General features: G+C 49.6%; 1 protein-coding gene across 1 annotated transcript; it reads left to right on the top strand.

Moving 5' to 3' along the window:
* Positions 1-179: 179 nt before the first annotated feature.
* HCCS (holocytochrome c synthase) lies at positions 180-11200 on the top strand. The gene is made up of 7 exons (XM_066249791.1): positions 180-327; positions 903-1046; positions 3895-4043; positions 7381-7529; positions 7749-7868; positions 9076-9162; positions 9487-11200. Exons 2-7 carry the CDS (start codon positions 935-937, stop codon positions 9683-9685), a joined length of 816 nt encoding a protein of 271 aa, XP_066105888.1. The 5' UTR covers positions 180-327; positions 903-934; the 3' UTR covers positions 9686-11200.
* Positions 11201-18713: the final 7513 nt, after the last annotated feature.

Here is an 18713-nt window from a genome sequence, read left to right as displayed (position 1 = left end):
CCGCCTTAGTGTGAAAGCCCCCTGGCCAGGAGGGGCGGGACCGGAACGCGGCGCTCGCACTTATAGGTCGAGACAGGAGGGGGCGTGGTTCTCTCCTTCGTGATTGACAGAAGCTCTTCCTTTTCAGCTCTCGCTTCACCTCCCGCGCACCCGGAAGTCCCGCCTTCGGAAGAGGAAGTCGCGGTCGCGCGAGAGTGCCGGCGGTGACCGCGGGGACAGCGGTGACCGAGCGAGGGGAAGGTGGTGGTGGCGGATCGCTGCCGCTCCGGCCGGAATTGGAAGTGAGAGGCGGCGCCGACCGCCCAGAGCAGCCGGGACAAGAATAAGGTGCAGACGGGCAGGCTAGCTGAGGCTAGTGGGGTCTGGGGTCCTGGGGCTGGAAGCGGGGTGATGCGCGGCGATCGTGCGGAGATTGTCCGCACCCTGCCCTGTGCCTTCTTTTCCTTCCTTCCTCAGATCCCTTTTCTGCGCTGTACACATCCCAGACTCACAAACTCGCGCTAAGCCGCGGGGCCGGGGGTCTAGTCTAGACTGAGAACCGCCCCTCTCCCATCCGATCACTACCTAGGACCCTCTGTCCTCTGGCCAAAGCCCCTTGCTGTGACGTGTTTTCTCAGGGCCCTCTTCACCTCACCCCCAAAATACGCACACTTAGACACGTTCCCCCAAAGTGTAGTGTGCATATCACACTCGTATTTCCCAAAGGAGGTAAATACTACTTAAATTCGTATTAAAGCTGTCCCTCCAAGTGGATACCCTACCCTGTAGATGTCCCTAAGGATGACAAGGGTGAAGGGACAAGGATGAAGAACAAGGGTTGGCCAGATTTAGAATTCCGGGGGAGTAGTCCCAACCCAGGCATCGGCATTCATCTCTCTTCGCTTTGGTACGTGTGAATTTAGACTTCCTTGGATTCCAGACTGCGGTTCCTGCCATGGGTTTGTCTGCATCTACCCCTGCTGTTGCAGTTCAGACCTCAAATGCTTCACAACATCAGACTCCATCCCCACCCTCAGGATGTCCAATGCATGAAGGGAAAATGAAAGGTAATTGAGCCCCCGTCTAGAAAACAAACACAAAAGAGACTCCTCGAAAGGATTTTAGTGAAGAGGCAGTACTGCACGCTAGTGGGGCCCCGGGTCCGGGACTGAGGCAGCCTGGCTTGGGTCCTGATGTTACTACTTACAGGTTATGTCACTGTAGACAAGTTACTTCTCAGCCTCTCATCTGTCAGATAGGATATAATACTGCTTAACAGGGTTGATATAATGATTAATTGAGATAATGCAGGTGGGTATAGTGTTTGTTCCACACATTGGCCCTCCCCCCAGTTTGTGTGTCTACTTTGGGGGTGATTCCCTCTCCCCCAGGGGACATTTTTGATTGGCACAACTGAGAGAAGAGGGTACATTTCATGAGTATAAGTCAGCAGTTCTGCTAAACAACTTACAGTGCAAAGGACAGCTCCCTACCCCCAACAAAGAAAGACTCATCTGGCCCCAAATGTCAAGAGGGCTGTCGTAGAGAAACCTCAGTCTAGAGATGGCTGTCTTTATTTATCCAGACAACTTTACTCCTACATCTGTGGCAGTGTTCATGTATGTAAAAATAAGTCATCAGTTGATGGACGTGCTGTTTATTCTTTAGGTGCAAATAGAAAAGCTTTCGTTTTTAATTGACCCACATCTGCTGTAGATGGTTTATATAAACAGGGCCTGAATCGGTCTGATGTGTGACTTCTTGTTTCAAGACATGAGGGGAGGAACCAACACGGCGTGCTTACTGAGTGCTAACACTTCATTGCCTTGGTCAGTTGGCAAGGATTCACCCACAGCTCCCTGTGCCAAGCAGTGGTGGGTTTCACTTGTTTGTTTTTACACTGAGAGAACAGCAATACATAAAACAGGGGAAAATCTTTGGCCTGATGGAGTTTACATTTTCATCCTCATAATCTGTGTGGTGGGTTTTTCTTCCTGTTTTATAGTTAAGGAAACTTAGAGCTCACAGAGCTCATAAGTGGCAAAGCCAGTGAAAACTGTGACCTTGGACAGGGACAGGTCAGTTCTCTTCCGGGGTTTCTTGGAACAGGAAGAATTGAGACAGGCTGAGTGTGCTTCTGCTCTGAGCATCCCTGGGGAGATCATAGCCTGTCTGTGGTTTGATTTCATTTGTTGTGTATTCAGAAGAGCTGTCAGTTGAATTTATTTGCGCTAGTCAAGAATATGAATATTTGTAGATTGAAGACCGGTGGGTTACATAACATGAAAAATGTAAACAGTATTTTTTTTCTAACACCAAGCTGGGATCAGTGACCCAGAAAAGATGGATACTATGAGTGGGAAAGCAGAGATAGGAGGTATAGCAAGTCTGTCCTCACCCCTCCAGTGGAAGAAGGGTCTGGAAGGAGAAGCAAAGGAAAGCAGGTGAAAGGAAACTTGTCTTCTTTGTGTGGGACACCCAGCGTCAAGCATATTCCTGGTGTCATTGCTACTGCCTAGGACAGGGGTCCCCAAACTTTTTACACAGGGGGTCAGTTCACTGTCCCTCAGACTGCTGGAGGGCCGGACTATAAAAAAACTATGAACAAATCCCTGTGCACACTGCACATATTTTATTTTAAAGTAAAAAAACAAAACGGGAACAAATACAATATTTAAAATAAAGAACAAGTACATTTAAATCAACAAACTGACCAGTATTTCAATGGGAACTATGGGCCTGCTTTTGGCTAATGAGATGGTCAATGTGCTCCTCTCACTGACCACCAGTGAAAGAGGTGTCCCTTCCGGAAGTGCAGCGGGGGCCGGATAAATGGCCTTGGGGCCGCATACGGCCCACGGGCCGTAGTTTGGGGACCCCTGGCCTAGGACAAGGGTTCTGCTCCACGTGCAGCGGTTTTCCTGCAGTTTAGGCCGTAGCTCTCCCAACTTCTCCTCCCTCTCCCAAGCCATCTAGACCAGCTTCAGTCCCCACGCCAGCTTCCGTCAGCACCCCGACCCTTGGGCGCTGACTGCCCGTCCTGCTGCTGCTCTCCCAGGTTTCCTAAGCGGCACCTAGATCCTACGTGGATTGTGGAACATTTCCTATCATGTCTGCCTCTTCTTTCTAACCTCTTACTGTCTACTGATGAGGAATAATAGAACCTGCATGATCTCAATTATTCATATAGCAACCCTGTTAAGACTCCAGGGGGTAGGTTTCTATGCCATGTTTTAGTCCTAGGGCAAAGCACAAGCACAATGCCTTGAGACTTTTCTCCAGTAGCTGTTTTGACGGTTCCTCTGCTCATTTTCATCTCCTGTGTCCTGATGGGGGCTGGGCCTTGTCTGGAACGTGGGACCAGAGTCAGGGAGGCCAGTGAAAGTGGCCCGGCTCCCACAAAGGTCAGTCTACAGCAGCTCACAGCTGCGCGTGCAGGCACAGTGCCTTTTAGCCCATTGCTGGGACTGTGGCACTCCCTTGCTAGGGACATGACACAGTAAGAGAAGGGGTATTTGTTTCTCTTCCAAAGGTACAGTGAATTTGTAGAACCTTCTCCCCGTTTTTAGGATATTAGAATGTTAGCTAGCTTAGCTTTGGGCAACATTCAGCAGTAGACACTGGCTTTGCCTATGGTCATTCCTGGTCAGAAATTCGGTACTTTAGGGCAGGTGACCCGTGGGCCGCATGCGGCCCCCTGAGGCCATTTATCCGCCCCCCACCTCACTTCTGGAAGGGGCACCTCTCATTGGTGGAGAGAGGAGCACTGTATGTGGCGGCCCTCCAACAGTCTGAGGGACAGTGAACTGGCCCGCTGTGTAAAACGTTTGGGGACCCCTGCTTTAGGGCCTAGATTGAGAGAGCCAGCTGTCTGGCCTCTGGGGTGACACTGTTTTCATGCTTCATTTATTTCAGGTTGTCCAGTGAGTGCAGGGCCAGCTGACCCAACTTGTGAGAGCAAGACCTACTCTGTGCCTGCCCATCAGGAGCGCGCCTATGAGTACGTGGGGTGTCCCATCGCGGGCGCTGCGGCCGAGAAGGAGGGCCTGGACCCTTGGAACCTGGTAAGCCGGGCTCAGCTCCTGTGCCTGGGACTTTCTGTGCACAGATGCTTTTGTGCAGTCCCAAGTCAAACCGCGGACTGCGAGGGCGTATTCTTCGGTTCTTTCTCAAACCAAGGAACCTGATAGTCCATCCACAGTGGGCGTCCAGAATGCATGACTAAGTGGGGTTCAGAGAGCGCTTGGGAAAGACAGTGGTGTCCCAGAGTGCCGGAGGCGGTGGGCCGGGACAGGCCAAGCCAAGGGAGCGGCTCCTTCGGGGATCGTAGCTGGGCAGCTCTGTTAGGAGTGCACCTAGAGATAGTAGAGGTGTTGATGGTTGGGAACCTTGCCGGCACCCTGCAAGATCGGCGGCCTCTACAGATACAGCTGGGTGCCAGCCTGCACGTGGCTCACTGGGGCGGTGCAGTGCCATGTCACAGCGGACAACGCTGTGCCATTGCGGAAGCCGGGAAGACAAGTGCAGCCTCGGTGAGTTCTGTGGTAGTCGGACAACAGGAGGGAACTGGGGTTCGTGTTTGGAAGCACAGTTTAATGAGAGACAGACAGACGGGCCTATCCTTTAGAAGGGCACAGGATTATCAGAAGTATTTAGAAATCTTGACCAATCTAGCAACATTTGAGGGAACTACAAACACACTGCTCACAAACATTAGGGGGTCAGGGAGCGTGCAGATACTCCAGTACTTTCAGCCTTCTGTACAGTGCATTTTCACCAATGAAATCAAAGTTGGTTTTGCATCTCAAATGCATAATCGAACAACTATCTTTGACTTGTTGTTTGCTTTTCTGATGTTCTTGTTTAATTTGAAAAAATCAAATGCTTCTTTTTTATATCGCTTCATATTCATTTTGAAATACTGTATCCCCTAATTTTTGTGAGCAGTGTATTTAGCCTGGAAAAGAAAAGGTGTAGAAGATACATATAAAACAATATATATTATATAGGACAGTGTCATCGACTGGGGTGTTTATAAACAACAGACAGGTATTTCTCACCGTTCTGGAGGCTGAAGTCTGAGATGAAGATGCCGGCAGAGTCAGTGACTGGGAGAGGGCAGCATGGGCACTCGGCCTGGGGCACTCTGCAGTGCCCTGCACCTGGAGGGGACTGCTGGGTTGAGGGAGAAGGTGGGCGAGAGCAGGCTTTCTCCCCCCGGCCACTGCACCTGGAAGGGACTGCTGGGTTGAGGAAGGAGGAGGGTGAGAGCAGGCTTCCTCCCCCCGGCCGCTGCACCTGGGAGGGGGCTGCTGGGTTGAGGAAGAAGGAGGGCAAGAGCAGGCCTTCTCCCCCCGGCCGCTGCACCTGGGAGGGGGCTGCTGGGTTGAGGGAGAAGGAGGGCAAGAGCAGGCCTTCTCCCCCTGGCCGCTGCACCTGGAGGGGACTGCTGGGTTGAGGGAGAAGGTGGGCGAGAGCAGGCTTTCTCCCCCCGGCCGCTGCACCTGGAAGGGACTGCTGGGTTGAGGAAGAAGGTGGGCGAGAGCAGGCTTTCTCCCCCCGGCCACTGCACCTGGAAGGGACTGCTGGGTTGAGGAAGAAGGAGGGTGAGAGCAGGCTTTCTCCCCCCGGCCGCTGCACCTGGGAGGGGGCTGCTGGGTTGAGGAAGAAGGTGGGCAAGAGCAGGCCTTCTCCCCCCGGCCGCTGCACCTGGGAGGGGACTGCTGGGTTGAGGAAGAAGGTGGGCGAGAGCAGGCTTTCTCCCCCAGGCCGCTGCACCTGGAAGGGACTGCTGGGTTGAGGAAGAAGGTGGGCGAGAGCAGGCTTTCTCCCCCCAGCCGCTGCACCTGGGAGGGGGCTGCTGGGTTGAGGGAGAAGGTGGGCGAGAGCAGGCTTTCTCCCCCCAGCCGCTGCACCTGGGAGGGGGCTGCTGGGTTGAGGGAGAAGGTGGGCGAGAGCAGGCCTTCTCCCCCCGGCCGCTGCACCTGGAAGGGGACTGCTGGGTTGAGGAAGAAGGAGGGCGAGAGCAGGCTTTCTCCCCCCAGCCGCTGGTGACCCTTGGCCGGGAGATTCCTTGTGGTGGGTGCTGCCCTGCACACTGAGACATTGAGCAGCTTTCCTGGTCACTGCCTGCTAGGTGCCAGTAGCACCATCTTTTCTCAGTTGTGGCAAGTAAAAGCATCCCCAGACATTTCTGAAAGCACCTGTTAGACCACTGGGCCAGGTCATCCCGGCTCCCCTTGTGGCCAGAACACGAGCCTCTGTAACCGTGCGCACCTTGACTCTTTCCCGTGGGATTTGGACATGCAGTGAGACTGTTAATGCCAGAGCTCTGCCCTGCTCACGCCTTCTGGGCTGTGCTAGCACCATGCGCGCTCTCCTGTCATCCTCCTAACAACTCTGCAGCCAGCAGTCCCTGTGGCCCCGTGGCCCCGTTCCAGAGCTGATGTCCCTGAGAGAGGGAGCAGTCTGCTCCACGTCACTGACCAGGAGGTGGCAGAGCCCGGACTGCGTCCCCGTCTGCCTCCAACCTGTGTTCTTACACCCGCGGCGGTGGACGCTTAGCGTGCCAGCACGCCCACTCTCCTGCCATCTCTACCCAGGGGCTGCGTGTGACTTCATTCAGGTGCACCAGCTAGAAAATCCATCATGCTCTACAACAAAAGGAAATTTTAGGCCAGTGCTTCTGAACCTCGGGCCATTTTTACTCCTGGGGGGACACTGGCTGTCACACTGGGGAAGAGAGTGACTATTGGGTAGAGGTTAGTGATGTTGCTAAGCCTCCGACAGTGCTCAGGACAGAGCCCGGTAACCAGATGTTGCCCAGTCCTGGAGGGCCACAGTGCCAAGACTGGGAAACCCTGGCCGACTGAGTGCCTGCATGGCCTGGCTGCGCCTGCCCTGGGAGGAAGCCCACTCGCCCTTTCCCTGCCTGCCAGTGTGGGGCCGTCAGTACGCATCTCTAACATGTTCAGTGCAAAGCAGAAAGCGGAAGGGAGACCCTAAGGAAAGCACGTTTTAATAGGAAGTGGCGTTGGACATGTATTCTCCCAGATCCCTCCTCGGAAGAATGAAGCCATTCAGTAAAGCCTGCCATAGAAAGGCTTGGAGAAATGCCTGCAGATCATGGCATTTGTTTTTGCTTCTTAACCCTTAAGGAGAAAGAGGCCGAAAATAGAACCACAAGATGTATTTACTACGTAGTAGAACTTGACCAAGAAGAAACAACCTCCGTACTGACTCTTCAAAAGAGCCAAGTGGTCACAGGGGTCTGAAATTTTGACACCAGTGGTTGTTACATGTATGGTGTGTTGATTTCCTGGAAATTGTTAATTATAGTGCTTGTTTCTACTTTACGTTACATTTCCGGTGTTTTCAAACATTTCCGCTTACGTTATTTAGATGCCGCCACCTAATCAGACACCGGCCCCTGACCAGCCGTTTGCCCTCTCCACCGCGAGAGAGGAGTCGTCCATTCCGAGAGCAGATTCCGAGAAGAAGTGGGTGTACCCTTCGGAGCAGATGTTCTGGAATGCGATGTTAAAGAAAGGGTAAGCGGGCCAGAATGTTACTGAGAACGTGGAAGTGCCTGTCACGTTCATGTAAGGGCTTTATGTAGAAAGGGAATTTGTTGAGAATAATGTTGGGGCCTAGCAGAAGAGAGGCGCAAGGCCGGGATAGTAGTCGGGATTCTCCGGAGAAGCAGAGCAGGGTGTGGGTGGCCGTGGAGGCATCGGGGTGGTCAGAGCTGACCAGCCGTTCTCGCCTAGATGGAAGTGGAAGGATGACGACATCAGTCAGAGGGACATGTACAACATCATTAGAATCCACAATCAGAACAATGAGCAGGCTTGGAAGGAGATTTTGAAGTGGGAAGCCCTTCATGCTGCGTAAGTATGTTTGAGATCTTTAAAAAAAACCCATCATCTTAATTATCTGATAAAACATTTTAGGTAGCAGGCCTGTTGCAGTGACTGTCGTGTGGCAGACCACTCTCCGCAACGGTATAAAATGACAATCGTGTCATTATGCTCAGTGGTCAGGGTTGGCTTGACAGTGGCAGGTGGGAGTCCTCTGATGGCCCCATTTGCCTGTCTGGTGAGTAATGCCGGCTGGCAGCCACGAGCCTTGCCCACCGCCTCTAGAGGCAGCTGCGTTCCCGGACCTGGAGTTCCAAAGAGCTCCCAGTGGAGGCGCGTCCCCTTTGCTGACCTAGCCTCGGGCCCAGGGCGTCGCCGGCCTGCCCAGATTCAAGGGCAAGGACCGGAGACCCCTGCCTGTCAACATGTGGAGTGTCAGAGTCCACTGAAAACAGCATGTGGGACAGGGGACATGAAATTGTTCTCTGGCCCTAGGGAGGTGCTCAGTCAACAGCATTTACCGAATCCCCAGCGGCCTCCACATCACGAAATCGCTGCACGCAGGGCCTTTCTCTGGGGGAGAACGCTGGCCATAAGCTCCCCCAGTGAAGGGCTCTTGTGGGATGCTGCCCCCTGTCCCTGTGCCCCAGGAACAGGCTGGCTGGCACCGCAGAAGACCTGACCACAGCCCTCGGAGAGCGAGCGGATTTTCTAGCCAGGACCTCGCCCTCCGCCCACTTGTGTGGTTACTCCCTTAAGGAGCAGGCCTGGCGTCAGTCACAACAGTCCCTCGGGCTCCGTCCAGCATTTTGTTTCCTCATGTAGGCCATTCATTGGTTTCAAATCCACAAAAAGTATAGGATTTGCTATGTGCCTCTGGGAAAAACAAAAAGCCAGCTGCTCTATGCAGAAGAGGCAGGTGCCCAGTACTTCGCCCTTCTTTTCTTCCCTGAGAGAGTGCCATTTCCCCACAGCGAAGGGGAGCGCCTTGGCTCCTGACTCCTGCAGAAAGGGCAGATGTTTAGAAAGCGGTAGAGGGAGGGGAACAAACCTGATCCAGAAATAAAAAGCAAGATTTTTAACAAATAGGGATATTTCTTTGAATTTTACAGTTATCTTTTGTAAATGTGATAGTATGTAAAATGCATACAGAACACTGTCGTTGATAAACTGCAACATCGTATTTCTCAAAGGAAAAGAGGTCTTTTCCTGGGCTTTTCTTCTTTGGGCTTTCTAGGGAGTGTCCTTGCGGTCCCTCATTGGTCCGGTTCGGAGGGAAAGCGAAAGCGTACTCGCCGCGGGCCAGAATCCGCTCCTGGATGGGGTGAGTGTGCTGCGGAGGGGTGACAGTCGGTGTCGCAGGACTGAACTGAGTTGTCCTTATCCTCTTCAGTGCTCTGCGCGCAGGGCCCTCCTTGTTCTTCCTGGGTAGTCAGAGCCGCACTCACCCTGGCTGGCCCTCTTTCCCGTGGACCCTGTTCCCGGTGGACTGTCTGTGGCCTGCCCTGGGTCCTGCGTCATCCTTTCCCAGTCAGACATTTGGCTGAGAGCAGGCCTTGCCCCGCACTGCTCCCGCCGTTCTCACGGCCTCTCCAGAGCGGGAGGTCCCATGAGCGGCTCACTGCTCACCAGCGTGTCTTCATTCCAGGTATGAGTTGCCTTTCGACAGGCACGACTGGATCGTCAACCGCTGTGGGACGGAGGTCAGGTACGTCATCGACTACTACGATGGCGGCGAGGTCAACCAGGACTACCAGTTCACCATCCTGGATGTGCGGCCCGCTCTGGACTCGCTTTCGGCCGTGTGGGACAGAATGAAGGTCGCCTGGTGGCGCTGGACCTCGTAGCCACAGCTGTTAGAGATGGCAAAATACAAAGTATTTCTGTTCTGAGGGATACCTGAGCCTTTCCCCACATGAACTGCACTCAGGATGTACTGGGAGGGTCAGGGGGTGATGACCTTACACTTCATTAGCAAAGGGTAGCATGCACCTGTTTGTCTAAGTTCTGTTTTCCTCCCGCAGTTTACTGCAGTTCATTTCAAGTTTCCCACTTAGCTTAAGTGGGAAGCAGTCCCTTTGGTTTCCCTGTGTATTAATCTAGAAAAGTCTGAACAACCTCTGAGAAAGAACTTCCCTCAAAACATGGAGAGAGCCGCTTTTTTTCCTTACTGTTTTCTCTGGAATATTTCAGAGGTAGACCTGAAAAGCCACATGATGCTCAGCAGCTTTGACCTGCTCGGGCATTTTCATTAAACCTGTTCGGTTCTGCCTTTTAAAGTTACCAGCATTTCTAAAGCTCCTACGATACCGCAGCGGCCCCTGAAGAAAATGCACAAGTTGACACTGGAAATGCTCTCAGCCAACTAAGATGTGTTGGCTGGCTCTCCAAGGTCTCGGAACTGTTCTGACGGGACCTTGTTATTGAATAGTTTCAACTACCCTGTGATTTGATGGTGCATGTATATTGGAACGTGTGTTTTCAATCACTTTTTGATTTTCATTTTAATTCCCATTGTTCTGATACGTAACTACTCCCAAGAAGCAGTCCCCGGTGTTTGACAAGTCGCCCACTTGGGCGTCCCATTCCCCTGCCGAAGCCTTCCCTGCAGTCGGCCTCGCCTGAACCTCGGAGGACTGGCTCCAGGTGCAGTGTTAGGGATGGCCCCTCCCTGAGACAGGATTGTATTTTGTTGAGTGTTAGAATTCACAAGGAGAGTATTTTCCCCAAATGTACGTTTGCATCAACTCAGTTCAGATTTTTTAAGGGAGCTCTAAGTTTGCCATTGAAATTCTTGGTACCAGCAATCCATAAACTGGCTGTTCCTCTGAGAACAGCATGTCACACATGACTAGTAGCTGGTTTTGGTTTTGGTTTTGGTTGACAATATTAACTCCTTTAATTTCTCCTGAATATTGGATTGTTAAGTTAGTAGATGGAATTAGCAGTCTGGAGTAATTAATTTGGTATGTATTTCTTTGTTGTGACAGCTTTGCGTGCAGTATTTTAAATCCAACAACTTTAAGGTCTACATTTCAAAATGTTTGTATATTTTAAAATAAAATAAAGCGGATGGTTAACAGGTTTTGAACATCTCTAAGAGTAACTTGCCACTTCAGAGTCATTTCCCAGGCAGGAGTAACTTTGAAAGAAGTAATGTCCAGTCCCCTTGCTAGGGGCAGCCGTCTTCTCATCGAGTCACATTATACAGCACCCTTCGGGGACAGGGTGGGTTTGGCTCCAGACCTCCACAATAAATAAGTAGCACGGGAAAGTGAGTCATCTTTGCTGGGGAAGGTCTGCCTCCATTTGTAAAAACAAGTGACACCTGTGGAACTCAATAAAGCAAATCAATAAAACGAGGTATGCCTGGATAAGGAAAATCACTGGTGTGTTTTTATAATTACAGGATAAGGCATTATGAGAAAAAAGTGTTGTAACTGGAAACAAAATTGAGTCATAGGCAGGCACCCTTTTATAGGGCTCTAGTATTTCTTGAGAAAAAGCACCTCAACAGTGCACTGTCAAGCAAACCTGATGACAAGATCGACAGCTCCTACATCCCCCGCTCTGGGGAAGCAGCCTGTGAGCTTTCCGAGCTGCTCTGTGTCTAGAAACATGGTCATAGTGACGGATCAGTAGTTCTCTGCTCTAATGGGAGGTTTTCTTTATAACTCGAACTTCATTTTGGATATTCTCTGGAGTCTGGAACTAAGTCTTTGATCTATGGAAACATTTCAGAATCAGAACAAACCACGGTACATTGGGCTAAATATGAACAAACAAGGTGGGGAGGTCAAACAGACTGCATATTAACATGGAGTATTCCCACGATCACCTAGCGAAATGCACTAATTGAACGTTCGTGCTCCCTGCCTCATCCTGGGCATGTAAAACGGGAAAGGGTGCAACCCTCCTTTGTATATTTTAAAATAAAGTCTCCCAGAGGAGAGTCTACCACTGAAATGGTCCTTTAGTGCTAGAATTCCAACATCCTCAGGGCCATCCAGGGAAGGCGAGTTCTCATGAGTAGTTTTGAATATCTAGTTACCAACTTCTGTGCTGTCACCAATATGGAAGAAGAACCAGAGTTGTTCTTCCCTAGCTGAAGTGAAAAGATGCACATCTCACGCCTCACCTCTTTGGTGACTGTGGGACTTGTACTGTGGTCTTTCTAGGCTTGGAGCCATGTGTGGTGATCAAGAATGCTTGTCCTCGAAAAGAGAACTGCACCCCCACCATGTTCACCGCAGCATTGTTCACAATAGCCACGATATGGAAACAACCTAAGTGTCCACTGACAGATGGGTAAAGAGAATGTGATATATATATATCACGTACACACAATGGAATATTATTCAGCCATTAAAAAGAAGTATCTTAGCCCTGACTAGATAGCTCGGTTGGTTGGAGCATCATGCCGAAGTGCGGAGCTTGCTGTTAGATCCACCTCAGGGCACAGACAGGAACAGATCTGTGTTCCTGTATCTCTCCCTTTCTCTAAACTAAAAAAAAAAAAAAAAAAAAATTAGCATTTGCAACAGCATGAATGGACCTTGAGAGCACTATGCTAAGTAAGTCAGAGGAAGACAAGTACATAGCTGGATCCTTAAAAAAAAATATTTCCCCCAAAACCGACCTCATAGATAACAGGATTGGTGGTCACCACAGGTGAGTGCAGAGGGTGGGGAAAATTTGTGAAGAGGGTCAGAAATACAAATCTCTAAGTAGAATATAAATGTGTCATAGGGATGGAATGTATGGCATGGTAATTATACTTAAAAATACTATACAAGTATTGCATATTTGAAAATTGGTAAAAGTAGATACTAAATGTTCTCATCACAAAAAAATTTGAAACTGTACAGTACTGCATGTTAACTAGACTTATGTGATCATATCACAATATATACAAATATTGAATCATTACAGTTTACACCTGAAACTAATATTCTGTCAATTATACTTCAATTAAAAAAAATGTACGTCCTAGAGGCAGATTACTGGTGAGAGTCAAAGCTCAGGCCTTCTCGTGCTCAAAATACCATCAACCAGGTAACTTATAAACAACACAAGTGTATTCCTCACAGTCCTGGAGCATGGGAAGTCCAAGATTAAGGTGCTGGCTGCGCGCAGGGTCTGGTAAGAAGGGCCGGGGTCACAGCTGACCTTCTCTCCTCCCGTCCCCACGTCCTCCTGTCCTCACGTGGGGCAAGGGGGTGGAGCTCTCAGGTGCTTTTCACTAATCCCATCATGAGGCTCCTCCCCATGACGTGATCAACTCCCAAAGGCCTCCCCTGCTAATTCCTTCACATCGAGGGTTAGATTTCAAGATGGGAACTTGGGGAGACACAGACATTCAGCCAATAGCACCGACCTACCAGAGTTGTTTTGAGGGTATTACAACCTGACACCTGAAAGCATTTAACAGAGCCCAGCAGGGGGAAAGCACAGTGAGTTCCGGCCATCCCTTCACTGTCACTGACAAGGAAAGGGAGACCCAAGGGCAACGCTGGGAGTAAAAGGAATACTGAGATGTAATATAGAGTCTACCACCGTCTGGCCTACTTCTTTCTCCCAAGACGAATCTGTCTAGCCTGGCCTTCAGTGACACAGTGGGTAAAACATCAATTTAGAATGCTGAGGTCGCCAGTTCAAAACCCTGGGCTTGCCCAGTCAAGGCACATACGACAAGCAATCAGTGAACAACTAAACTGAAGCAACTGAATTGATACCTCTCTCTCCCCCACCACACTCTGTAAAATCAATCAATAAAACCTTTAAAAATGTTTAAAAAAAAAAACTGTCTAGAGGGGGACCAGCAGAGTCTCCTGGTCTTCATTTGCTGTAGAATTAGCAGGCACACACTTGGGTGCTTGCTCTAATCAAGTCATATCATGTAAAGTCACTAAAGGGAAAGGACAGGTAGCAGTCTTGGACCTTTTAAAAAGTATAAATGTGGTAGGGTGACATTTGGTCTACTTAATATGCAAGTCCCACTTGACAAAAATAAAGATTATAATTAGGCTCCTGTGCTTACTAATCTAAAATGTGGCTCATCGTGGCCTCAGGATCACAAAGGTATCCCCTCCGTGAAAACGATGTACCCTGATTCAAAATGGATATTAAAAGGTTGTATTTACTGCAAATAAAAGGGTACAAAAAGTTATCTCAAAAGTGATATATTCCTCCCAACTAAGGTAAAATTTTCCTAATTACATAGTTTCTAAGACATACATTATTTTAAAGTGATGTGTTTCATAACAGAAATAATACATTAATTTCTGCAATGGAGGTGAAGCCATTGTATCTTAAATAAAATTTCAGGCCATTTGTGTAAGTGGTAAAGCACTTGCTTCACGCTGTGCACTCTACTTCCTTGTATTCTTAACTGAATGTATTGGGGTGACGCTGGTTGATAAAACCATACAGGTGTCAGGTGTACAATTCTTTTATTCATCATCTGCACACTGCATCGTGCACTCAGCACCCCAAGCCAAGTCTCCCTCCATCACCATTTGTCCCCCTTTTCCTCTTCCCCCTCCCCCTCCCCCCTTCCCTCTGGCAATCCCCATTCTGTTGTCTCTTTTTTCTCAGTCCCTTCACCTTTTCCCTCACCCAAGCCCCGCCCCTCTGACAGCTGTCAGTCTGTTCTCTGCATCTAGGCGTCTGTTTGTACTCTCCTGTTTTGAAGAGAAAGCTGACAGCACTTTAACCTGGGGTCACACATCATATAGCAAGTATGGTGGTGTGTGTGTGTGTGTGTGTGTGTGTGTGTGTGTGTGTGTGTGTGAGAGAGAGAGAGAGAGAGAGAAAGAGAGAGAGAGAAAGAGAGAGAGAGAAAGAGAGAGAGAGAAAGAGAGAGAGAGATTGTATCAGGTGCTGGAGCAAACATTAAAGTTTCTAAGACAAGTTTCTTCCTGTGGAGCCTATATCTACTTGGGGGGGGGGGGGTGTTGAGGCACGAACACATGTGTGCTACCTTACACTTATAATTAGCTTTTACTGAGTGCTTGAACATATACAATGTCATGTGGTGGGCCATAGAAACTATAAACACTGAGTGGTGTAACATAAGAATTGTGAGAAGAGAGAGGACTTCACAGTAACAGTTAAATGGAGGCCTGAAGGATGATAAAATGTCATTCTTTTGGAGCTCTGCGCAGAATCATCATTTCAACACTGCTATGCCTCCTACATTCAGGCTAAGTTCACGCGGCCAGCTCCTGTGGCCCGCCCACGCCTGGGTATGGAGTATTATCAGGTTGCTTTCGGCTCTGAGGAACGGCGTTGCTGCCTAGACTTGTGGCCACAGGAGCAAGGCTGATGTGCGCCTGGTCGATTCCACCTCTCTGGACACCGTTTCTTTCCTTGCTCAATTTCAAGCTCATCCTAAGGGGGCTGACTCCTTTCCTCACCGTCAGACGCTCCTGCTTGCCGTTGGAGTCTATGGAGCCCCGCTTGTGGTCAGGTCTGGAGGGAGCGGGAAATTCACACAACCATGAAAAAGGTTTCTCTTCCATCTGATTGGGCCAATTTAGCACTGAGCCAGTGTGCTGTCACCGCCTAGTTACATTCCCAGGGCAATGCCTCGGGCTTAGATGCTTAGATGAACCCAGACAATGATTTGGAGTAAACTGCAGTGCCCACTAGAGAATGAGTTCACTATTAACTTAAAAACCCCACTTTTAGCCATCATTTCATTAAGGACTTTTTCCTTCACTTGGGCCCCTTTCTTGGGCCGGGGTTCCCAGTCTGGACTTGGTGGCGAGGGCGACGGCAGAGGGCAGGGCTGGGAATCTGCATTTCTGTGCTGACTGCTCTGGCGCGAGGATTTCGGACAATCACTTCAGGTCTGTGAGCCTCACATTCCACAAAACTTTTTACACAGGGGGCCAGTTCACTGTCCCTCAGACCATTGGAGGGCTGCCAAATACAGTGGTCCTCTCACTGACCACCAATGAAAGAGGTGCCCCTTCCAGAAGTGCAGTGGGGGCTGGATAAAAGGCCTCAGGGGGCCGCATTGCGGCCTGCGGTCCGTAGTTTGGGGACGCCTGGTAGACCTTAAACCAAAATTCTAAGTTTTAGTTGGCCTGTTACTGTCAGGTTAGGGTCCACTGGGTCATGTCATGTTTTTACATAAAGAACCAAGCGAAATGACTTCAGGTAGCTCTGAGCACTGACTGGCCGTGTCTCCTTCCTGCAGTAGAAGGCGTGCTTCTAATTCCTCCTCCAGTTTGTCTTCCCCGTGCAGAGGCCCACTCAGAACCCCGGACTTGGCACAAAGACTATTTCCAGCTGAAGACATTTGAGATGCAACAGAGGCAGAAGAAAATCCTTCGGGAGCTTCCCCGACTGACTAAAAGCAGCAGCTTCTGGGAAACGAAGCTGCCACAGATTCCCTTGTGGGGAACTGTTATGGTCCCTAAGGAGACGGAAAAGCCACTCACACCTGTAGACACAGGCATTGTCACACACTTTCTTATCGCCCATCTGTCCTCCTAGAAAGCCATCTGTATTTCTTTAATAAAGCTCTTTGTTTTTCTCCTAGAAGCTGTTTCTCCCACTTTCCTTTCCCTACTGTTAGATACATAAACCTCTAACTGTTCCCATTCAAGGTGCCAGCTACAACTTCTGCTGGCTTCAGTTCTGCCTATGAAAGAAGCCTTTTTCTACTGTTAAGCTGTCTTTGTCAGTTTAATTTGCAGGCCCCGGGCAATGAATTTGAGAGGGTAGGCGAAGGATTTCTCCTCCCGTACACTCTCTGGGCAAGTGTGGGCATCTTGTTTACATGAAAACAAGAAACAGCTTTGCCCCCTAGCCTAGTGGGCATCAGAAGGTCCTGTCCTCCTTTTCATTCATTTGCCCAACATTTTGAATCTTGGAACTTGGCAAGAGAACCAAACCCATTAAAAGATAACACCAGAGAAATGGTGACTTGGAAGTAGAAGATGAAAAATACAGCCAAGATAGAAACACAGAAGAAGAGTGTAGAGGAAATAAGTGAGTGGATGAATGGACCAGCAGGTGGGTGGGGGCAGAGGGAGGAAGCGGGACTCGTGTACTGATTCATTGATTCAGTGATGTCTAGATTGTCTACTGTGTACCAGCCTCTAGGACAGGGGCCCCCAAACTACGGCCCGCGGGCCGCATGCGGCCCCCTGAGGCCATTTATCTGGCCCCCGCCGCACTTTTGGAAGGGGCACCTCTTTCACTGGTGGTCAGTGAGAGGAGCATAGTTCCCATTGAAATACTGGTCAGTTTATTGATTTAAATTTACTTGTTCTTTATTTTAAATATTGTATTTGTTCCTGTTTTGGTTTTTTTACTTTAAAATAAGATATGTGCAGTGTACATAGGGATTTGTTCATAGTTTTTTTTTTATAGTCTGGCCCTCCAACAGTCTGAGGGACAGTGAACTGGCCCCCTGTGTAAAAAGTTTGGGGACCCCTGCTCTAGGATATTTGCTGCTTCTGGCTGGGACACTTCACCGTATCTGCTGTCATACTCACAGTGCAGGTCACAAGAGTGGCCATTTTCTTAACTGAGCAGTCCTCCAAGGCAGATCTGGACTTGCCTTCTGTGTCCTGGTGACCCCAGAGTCCAGCCCCGGAGCCCCTGGTGAATACTGGTTGGATAGGTGAGTGGATAAATCCACCAAGCAATCCCTTCATCTAAGGAAGTTAGCGGTGGCTGTTTGAAATAAAGGAAAATCTGAAGACAATGCTAAATGATAATTAAACGCAATGAATTGTAACTAATGGATATGTAAATGGTATAATTATTAATTACAATTCAGCCAGCAAAGTCCATTCATGAAATCGCACCCATTTCTCACCCCCTGGCTTTGCTATCCCAACCTCCCTAGAAATCAGCTGTACTCTGGGCCTTTATTACTTTTAGCTTCCTTTTCCCTTTCACCATGGGAGGTGGGCAGGGCTGTGGGGCCTCTGCCACTCCCGAGAGCCCGTGAGGCTGTGGCCATCCCAGCAGCCTGGGCTCTCCGTGGACAGGTCCAGCTGAGCTCCTGTCATCATGAGAGAGACCCTGGTTCCCAGGACCTCATTCTGCTCGGAATTATCCAGACGGCTTCTGCCACCTTCTGGCTGTGTGACCTTGGACTTCTCACTCGACGCCACTCTGAGTCCTTTGTGCCTTCTGGAAAATGAGGACAGTCATGGGGCTTTTATTTAAATGTAAACCCGGGATGTCTTGGGCAAACTGGGTGGAGTTGGTCACTTTAGGCTGATGTTGACTGAATTCAATTTAGAGAATCCTCTGACCCTTCTGTGACCCACTGGGGCCTGCGGTTGGGGCTGGTGCTGCATGGGCCTTGGTGAGTCGCAGGCCAAGCCAGGCCAGCAAGCCACACCCCAGGGACCACCGCCTGCAGCTCAACATTGCCTGAGGCCACCCGTTGCCGTGTGCGGAAGAATTCCAACCTTCAGTGGAATTTTCCTTTGGCTTGGATTTTTTTTTCTCTTGAAGAACATTTGCTGCTGATTTAGTCCTGCTTTAAAATTCTGTCCAGTCAAGATGTTGTCCTGTTTTAATCTCTGTGTGACTCTTCTTCAGTCATTTCCTTTCTTCTCGGCTTATCAGCCAACGTACACCATAGCCTGGATTTTGTTCTGAGATCTCCCCTTTCATCCTCACGCTGTTTCTCTGCCAAGCAGATGTGTATTAAAATGTGCATAAGAAAAGAAGCAAGCTGGGCTTATTTAGAAATTTCCTCAATTTTCACAAACTCCATTGGTCTAAGTCATTTCTATAAAAACCACAACAAACATATGTTAATAGCTACTTAGATGGATCAAGACAAATTCATATTTGGCCATTTCTGCCATCATCATTCTGGCCCCATTGCCAGAGACA

The sequence above is a fragment of the Saccopteryx bilineata genome, chromosome X, assembly GCF_036850765.1.
Source record: "Saccopteryx bilineata isolate mSacBil1 chromosome X, mSacBil1_pri_phased_curated, whole genome shotgun sequence".
In the NCBI taxonomy this organism is placed as follows: Eukaryota; Metazoa; Chordata; class Mammalia; order Chiroptera; family Emballonuridae; genus Saccopteryx; species Saccopteryx bilineata.
Note: the sequence above shows the minus strand (reverse complement) of the source record. Positions and strands in the feature narration are given on the sequence as shown.